The sequence below is a fragment of the Somniosus microcephalus genome, chromosome 6 (genome assembly GCF_052327205.1).
Source record: "Somniosus microcephalus isolate GS21.2 chromosome 6, FLI_Smic_1.0, whole genome shotgun sequence".
Taxonomy (NCBI): Eukaryota; Metazoa; Chordata; class Chondrichthyes; order Squaliformes; family Somniosidae; genus Somniosus; species Somniosus microcephalus.
In genome coordinates this window covers 568,972-577,124 of record NC_140992.1, presented here as the reverse complement: position 1 = coordinate 577,124, position 8,153 = coordinate 568,972, and the positions used below count along the sequence as shown (strand labels likewise).

General features: G+C 54.7%; 1 protein-coding gene across 1 annotated transcript in view; it reads right to left on the bottom strand.

Moving 5' to 3' along the window:
* The window catches only part of LOC147115365 (leucine-rich repeat-containing protein 34-like), a 95,891-nt gene that overhangs the window by 45,079 nt on the left and 42,659 nt on the right, over positions 1-8,153 (bottom strand). Inside the window, exons 8-9 of the mRNA XM_085989557.1 lie at positions 5,024-5,178; positions 1,319-1,561 (exon numbers count right to left, since the gene is read on the bottom strand). Coding sequence (XP_085845683.1) covers positions 1,319-1,561; positions 5,024-5,178 — 398 coding nt within the window. The remainder of the gene's footprint in view (positions 1-1,318; positions 1,562-5,023; positions 5,179-8,153) is intronic.

The following is an 8,153-nucleotide window of genomic DNA, read 5'->3' as shown; positions in this document are numbered from 1 at the left end:
TGAGTTGCGGCCGCCTCGCCCGTGGCAGCCGCAAGCAACGTTCTGGCAGAGGTGACTTACTCCAGTTTGCGCCGGCGCATTAAAGGCCCCGCGGCGGCCGGCCACTTTCCCGCGGGGGGAGGGGAGGGAGGAGGGCAGGGGAGGGCGGGGGGGAGGGAGGGGAGGGGAGGGCGGGGGGGAGGGGAAGGGGGGGGAAGGGAGGGCGGGGGGAAGGGGGGGAGAGGGGGGGAAGGGGGGAGGGCGGGGGGGAGGGAAGGGAGGGCGGGGGGGAGAAGGGAGGGCGGGGGGGAAGGGAGGGTGGTGGGGGAGGGCGGGGGGGGAAGGGGAGGGCGGGGGGGGAAGGGAGGGCGGGGGGGGCGGGGGGAGAGGGGGGCAGGGGGGAGAAGGGAGGGCAGGGGGGGAAGGAGGGCGGGGGGGAGCGAGGGCGGGGGGGAGGGCGGGGGGGAAGGGAGGGAGGGGAGGGCGGGGGTGAGGGCGGGGGGAGGGGAAGGGGGGAAGGGAGGTGGGAAGGGAGGGGGGAAGGGAGGGAGGGGGGGAAGAGAGGGCGGGGAGAAGGGAGGAGGGGAGGGCGGGGGGGGAGGGAGGGGAGGGCGGGGGGGAGGGGAGGGAGGAGGGCAGGGGATGGCGGGGGGGAGGGAGGGAGGGGAGGGGAGGGCGGGGGGGAGGGGAAGGGGGAAGGGAGGGGGGATGGGAGGGCGGGGGGGAGGGCGGGGGGGAGAAGGCAGGGCGGGGCGGGGGGAGAAGGGAGGGCGGGGGGGGAAGGGAGGGCGGGGGGGGAAGGGAGAGCGGGGGAAGGGAGGGCGGGGGGGGGAGGGAGGGCGGAGGGGGAGGGAGGGCGGGGGGGGGAAGGGAGGGCGGGGGGGGGAAGGGAGGGCGGAGGGGGAAGGGAGGCCGGGGGGGGGAAGGGAGGGCGGGGGGGGAGGGGGAGGGGAGGGAGGGGGGGGAAGGGAGGGAGGGGAGGGGGGGGAAGGGAGGGGGAAGGGAGGGCGGGGGGCGAAAGGAGGGGGGAAGGGAGGGCGGTGGAGGGGAAGGAGGGGGGAAGGGGGGGAGGGGGAGGGCGGGGGGGGAGGGAGGAAGGGAGGGCTTGAGGCTGAGAGACGGCCACGGCCACGACCGGTTGCTGGGGTAACCCTGCGGCGCCGCCCCGCACTCCCGAGAGCCCCGCTCTCGAAGCCCCAGCCGCCCCGCCCCGCACTCCCGAGAGCCCTGCTCTCCGAGCCCGCCCCGCACTCCCGAGAGCCCCGCTCTCCAAGCCCCAGCCGCCCCGCCTTGCCCCGCACTCCCGAGAGCCCCGCTCTCCGAGCCCCGCCCCCCTGGCCGAGCCGGCTTGAAGTCCCTCTCAGGCCGTGATCCGCACTCTCGCGAGCCCCGCCCCCCCCGCCCGAGCCGAGCGCGGAACAGAGTCTCACCTGCTCCTGCTGCGCGCGCACCCTGACCCTCGTGGCTGACGCCGTTGCCCCGGGTAATGTGACACCGGCGGGGGGTGGGGGTGAGGAGCTTAGCAGCAGCCCAGTTACCTAGCTCGGGCCTGGCTGGGCAAGAAAGGCCCAGGCTTTCAGGCCTAAGAAAAAAACGGGCAAAGGTAGGAAAAAGAATGTTCAGGTTAGATAAAATATTTACAAATGAGTGATTTATTTTAAAAGAATTTAATAAATTGAATTTTATTTTGCTGGAAATGTATATTTGAAAAGAAAGACGCAGAAAGCAGGAAAAAGAATGGAAGCAAGATGGCGGCTACTCACCTCGGTTCAGAACGATAAGGCCCGCCCACACACGCACCGATTGGTCGACCGTCAGGTCACCAAAGCGTAGGATTGGTCAATCGTCCCGTCACTCGACCGTAGGAGGGCCCGGCCGCACGCGGCAGCAAGCCGCCATACGATTGGTCGACCTCGAGGTCACTCTGTCGCTAATGAGCGGATAATGAGATGATAATGAGCGGAATGTTAAGGTTTTTCGGATACCGCGGGCGCGATTTTAGCCCGGCCGAAACGTAAATACGCTTAAAACCGTTTTGGAAAGGTAAGCTTTCTTTCGACGTAACGCACGCATAGGTACGCCCTGTAACTTTCGAGCGCATAGCCGCCCAGACGCGCACGTGCAGACAGGCAGAAGGACAGACAGAAGGACAGACAGAAGGACCGATTTATATATATAGACTAGCTGAAGTGCCCGGCGGTGCCGAGGCTTTTTCGAGGGCATGTTGTTGTTGGAAGAGAGAGAGAGAGCGCGACTGGGGGGGGGGCGGAGAGAGAGAGAGAGAGAGAGAGCGCGACTGGGTGGGAAGAGAGAGAGCGACTGGGGGGGGAAGAGAGAGAGCGACTGGGGGGAAGAGAGAGAGCGACTGGGGGGAAGAGAGAGAGCGACTGGGGGGAAGAGAGAGAGCGACTGGGGTGGGGGAAGAGGCGGGGGGGAGGGGCGGGGAGGGGAGGGGAAGGGAGGGCGGGGGGGGAAAGGGAGGGCGGGGGGAGGAAGGGAGGGCGGGGGGGAAGGGAGGGGGGAAGGTAGGGGGGGAAGGAAAGGAGGGGGGGAAGGGAGGGCGGGTGGAAGGGGGGGAGGGCGGGGGGAAGGGGGGGAGAGGGGGGAGGGAGGGCGGGGGCCCCCCCCGAGGGCGGGGCCCCCCCCCGATGGTCGCGGCCCCCCCCCGAGGGTCGCGGCCCCCCCCCGAGGGTCGCGCCCCCCCCGAGGGTCGCGGCCCCCGCAGAGGGTCGCGGCCCCCCCCGAGGGTCGCGCCCCCCCCCCCGAGGTGAAGACCGCCGATTGCGGCTGTGCGAGACGGCCGGCGGGCCCGGTTGCCAGGGTAACCCTTGACGCTCAGCAAGCCCCACCCCCCGGCCGAGCCAGAGAGAGACGCCGCGTCTCAATATGTGTTTTAAAAGCAACGTTTTTTTTAAAGACGCAGAAAGCGGGAAAAAGAAAGGAAAAGTTTGGAATCAAGATGGCGGCGACTCACCTCGGTTCAGAACGATAAGGCCCGCCCACACACGCACCGATTGGCCTGACCGCACGCGGCAGCAAGCCTCCGTACGATTGGTCGACCTCGAGGTCACTCTGTCGCTAATGAGCGGATAATGAGATGCTAATGAGCGGAACATTGAAGGTTTTTGGGATACCGCGGGCGCGATTTTAGCCCGTCCGAAACGTAAATACGCTTAAAACCGTCTCGGAAGCGTAAGCTTTCTTTGGAGGTAACGCGCGCGTAGGTACGCCCTGTAACTTTCGAGCGCATAGCCCGACAGACGCACACGCGATGACAGACAGAATGACAGACAGAATGACAGACAGAAGTACCGATTTATATATATAGATGCCTATAGAAGACTTTTGGATTACCTTTTATGTTAGCTGCCATTCTATTCTCATGCCCATCTCTGCCCCTCTTCTTTTCTTTTTCACTTCCCCTCTGAACTTTCTGTATTTAGCCTGATTCTCAGATGTATTCTCTACCCGACACCTGTCATACACGCTCTTCTTCTGTTTCATCATATTCTCTATCTCTTTTGTCATCCAGGGAGCCCTGACTTTCTCCCTAGTGGGAATGTACCTCAACTGTACCTGAACTATTTCCTCTTTAAAAGCAGCCCATTGTTCCATTACAGTTTTGCCTGCCAATCTTTGATTCCAATTTACCCGGGCCAGATCCGTTTTCATCCCACTGAAATTGGCCTTCCTCCAATTAAGTATTTTTACTCTAGATTGCTCCCTGTCCTTTTCCATAGCTAATCTAAACCTTATGATACTATGATCACTGTTCCCTAAATGTTCACCTACTGACACTTGCTCCATTTGACCTACCTCATTCCCAGAACCAGATCCAGCAATGCCTCCTTCCTCATTAGGCTGGAAACGCACTGATCAAGAATGTTCTCCTGAACACACTTCAGAAATTCTTACCCCTCCCTGCCCTTTACACTATTACTATCCCAGTCTATTAGGATAGTTGAAGTCCCCCATTATCACTACTCTATAGTTCTTGCATCTCTCTGTAATTTCTCTGCAAATGTGCTCCTCCATATTTTTCCCACTAGTTGGTGGCCTATAGAATACACCTTGTAGTTTGATGGCACCTCTATTATTTCTTAACTCTAGCCATATAGATTCTGTCCTTGACCCCTCTGGGACACCCTCTCTCTCCAGCACTAACATTCTCCTTAACCAATACTACCCCACCACCTCCTATCTTTCCTGAACACCTTAAAGGAGGAGAGAGGTAGAGAGGCGAAGAGGTTTAAGGAGGGAATTTCAGAGCTTCGGGCCCAGGCAGCTGAAGGCATGGCCGTCAATGGTGGAGAGATTAAAATCAGGGATGCACAAGAGGCCAGAATTGGAGGAGCGCAGAGATCTCAGAGGGTTGTAGGGCTGGAGGAGATTACAGAGATAGGGAGGGGCAAGGCCATGGAGGGATTTGAACACGAGGATGAGAATTTTAAAATCGAAGCGTTGCCGGACCGGGAGCCAATGTAGGTCAGCATGCACAGGGATGATGGGTAAACAGGACTTGGTGCGAGTTAGGACACGGGTAGCAGAGTTTTGGATGAGCTCCAGTTTACGGAGAGTGCAAGGTGGGAGACCGGCTACGAGAGGATTGGAATAATCAAGTCTAGAGGTAACAGAAGCATGGACGAGGGTTTCACCAGCGGATGAGCTGAGGCAGGGGCGGAGACAGGCAATGGTACGGAGGTGGAAGTAGGCGCTCTTGGTGATGGAGAGGATATGGGGTCGGAAGCATCTGATAATGTCTCAGAGAACAAGTTGCATATTTCAAGATTTGAATGGCTGTGGTTAGTGAAACTCTCCTACTGAATAATGTCCAGGACACTGAATAGCATCAACCATGCCTTGGAATCAATGCACTTTATACGTGAGCCGAGAGTTTTATAAAACAGGAGTAGCTCTCCCTTTCCCCAACTGCCCTTCCTCACCACAATACAATACCGAATCATAGAACCATACAGCAAAGAAGCAGGCCATTCGGCCTGTTATGCCTGTGCTGGGAATAAAAAGAAGTTCAAACATCTTTTACCAGCGGAGATCGAGGAGTCGGAGAGTCTGGTTTTTAACTAGTTTTTCACAAAGTTGCTGTACGCCAAAGTTTCTCATTGCCTGCTTCCCCAAGTGCAGCTCCTGAAGCGATTGGTTGATTTGAAGCATGTGGGCCATGTGCACAGTCGCCTCTTCCTAAAAACAAGAGGGAAGATCGAGTTGGATTTCTGCCTGAGGTTAATGACATGGTGCAGCTGCAAATTACTCCATGTAGAGAGAATGTCCCACTCCAGAGACCTGAGCACAACATCTTGGCTGTCACTCCAGTGCAGTGCTGAGGGAGTGCTGCTCTGTCGGAGGTGCTGTCTTTCGGATGAGACGTTAAAACCAGGGCCCCGTCTGCGCTCTCAGGTGGATGTAAAAGATCCCATGGCACTAAGAAGAGATGGAGAGTTATCTCCAGTGTCCTGGCCAATATTTATCCCTCAATCAACATCACTAAAACAGGTTCTCTGGTCATTATCACATTGCTGTTTGTGGGAGCTTGATGCGTGCAAATTTGTTGCCGTGTTTCCTACATTACAACAGTAACTACACTTCAGAAAGTACTTCATTAGCTGTAAAGCGCTTTGGGATGTCCAGTGGCCATGAAAAGTGCTATAGAAATGCAAGTCTTTCTTTTAGTAAACCATTACTCCTCACCCAAGTGGCCATTCTTCATGTACGAGCCCAAAGAGTAAATGTGAACAAGCTGGTTGACTGGAGCATTGCAGCTCAGCATCTGTTCAGCGGGAACCCACGTCCAGCAGGCAGGATTAGGACCCTTACTGATATTCGCCTCCCCAACACAGGACAGCAGAGAATAATTGCAGCTATCCCATAGCCTCAGCTGCAATGAACCAACAGCAGATGAAATAGCAAATTAATGTACTAAAATGTAGAACTAATACCGGAAATAGAATCAATGCACTAAAAGGCAGAATTAACACTGCAATGTAGAAAGAATGTGGAATTAAAGACAGAACAGTGAACTGCAGATTGACACAGTCGTACAGTGAGCAGCTACAGACAGAATGTTCTGTGTGACAAGGTGCAAGTATTCACTGAGACCAAGAATGGTTTCCATCTCATTAACTGGCCTGTTGATTGATATTCATTATTTGCTTTATATAGACTTGTGTTTAACTCTTGTTTTGGTGTAATTATGCCGATAGTCCAGGTTATGAGACTTTTATTGGTGTCTCCCAAATCAGGAATGTATGATCTATCCTTTAGCTTTATTGAAGGACTTTATTACTCTCTGTGCCCCTGTAGAATCTCTGACTTGCAATAAAGTTTATTAAAAAGGACTGCGTTGTGGAGTGTCCTAATTCAGAGTTCTCAACCAAATTAGAAGCAAATCTTTTAAAGACCGTTCGATCAGATTAGCCTGACACAGCAGAGAGCAGCCAGTGAACCTGGGCCCGGGCCAGAACCACAGCGCTGCCGTTACCCAGTGAGAGGCAGCACCTCCTCCTTTAAACTCTGACCTGACATTAGTTAGTGACCTGAAATTTTTGAGTAAATTTGATAGGTAATTGCAAGTACAGCGGGAAGTCACTGCTGATATGGTTCCTGCAGAGCCTGCTCTCAAATACTCACCTCCTTCAAGATCAAAATACAGTAAACACTGGGGAGAAGCCTTGTGTTAAAATATCACAATCCTCCACGCCCTGCCATTACATAAAAAAAGTTCACACCGTCCTTGGAGGAGAGAGGACAGATGTTACAAAGAAACCATAATAAAGCAATACAAGGAGATTTTAATTTTCACATAGATTGGGCGATGTAAAACAGCTCAAGTCATAAAGGCAATGACTGTATCCTGGAATGGGTGGGGGTGGGGGGAGGGGGGAATTTTAGTTCACGGGGCAGGGGTGGGGGGAGGGGGGGGTTAAATTGTTAAAAATGGGAAACCTGACCCCAACCCGCAGCAAACGCGCCGACTTCTGGTTTAACAGAGGCAGGTTTGAGGTTGGACGAGTAACCTGCCATCGAGAGTCCTGCGGTCTGCACAGAGCGGGATTAAACGGACTGGACTTGAACAGAGTGTTTTATTTGGGAATTTGGAAAGAGTGGGAATTCGGAGAAGAGGGGGAAGGAGTTGTTGCTTTTTGTCTACACTGCTTGTAGTGCTTTGTGTTGTAGGTAGATATTTAATTGCAGTACCCTTAATTTAATCTAAATCAAGTAAGTAGTCAAGAAACTACACAGTAAACTAAGTTACCTAAATACAATTTGCGCGTGGCTCAGGTAACAATCCAGAGATTATTACTTTAGGAGGGTGTGACTGCAACTCAGGCAGGTAAGGGGACCCCAGGTGCAGTGCTGGAGGAGCCTCAGGCTTTGTCCTTGTCTAACAGGTATGAGGTTCTTGCTGCCTGTGTGGATGAGGGAAAAGCCCGCAGGATGGATGAGCAAGCTGACCATGGCACCATGGTGCAGGAGGCCATTCAAATGGGGGGAGTGAAAGGGAATGTAGTTGTGGTAGGGGATAGTATAGTCAGAGGGATAGATACTGTTCTCTGCAGCCGCGACTGAGTTCCGAAGGTTGTGTTGCCTGCCTGGTGCCAGGGTTAAAGACATCTCCTCGCGGCTGGAGAAGAACTTGGAGTGGGAGGAGGAGGATCCAGTTGTCGTGGTCCACATAGGAACCAATGACAGAGGTAGAACTGGGAATGAGGTTCTGCTGAGGGAGCTTGAGGAGCTAGGATCCAAATTAAAAAGCAGAACTTCAAAGGTAATAATCTCTGGATGCGCAAATTGGCATAGGGACAAACAGATTAGAAGTTTAAGTCAGTGGCTCAAAGAGTGGTGTGAGAGGAAGGGGTTTCAGTTCATGTGGCACTGGCACCAGTACTGGGGAAAGAGGGAGCTGTTCCGTTGGGACGGGCTCCACTTAAACCAGGCTGGGACCAGTGTCCTGGCGAACCGAATAACTAGGGCAGTAGACAGGGCTTTAAACTAATGAACTGGGGGTGGGAGGATTCAGGAAAGAGTAAATTTAAAAGCAGCAAGAGAAATATCAAGGCTCTAGAGCAGAATTGAGTTTTGGGTAAAAATAAGGGTCATCGACCTGAAACGTTAACTCGGTTTCTCTCTCCACAGATGCTGCCTGACCTGCTGAGTAT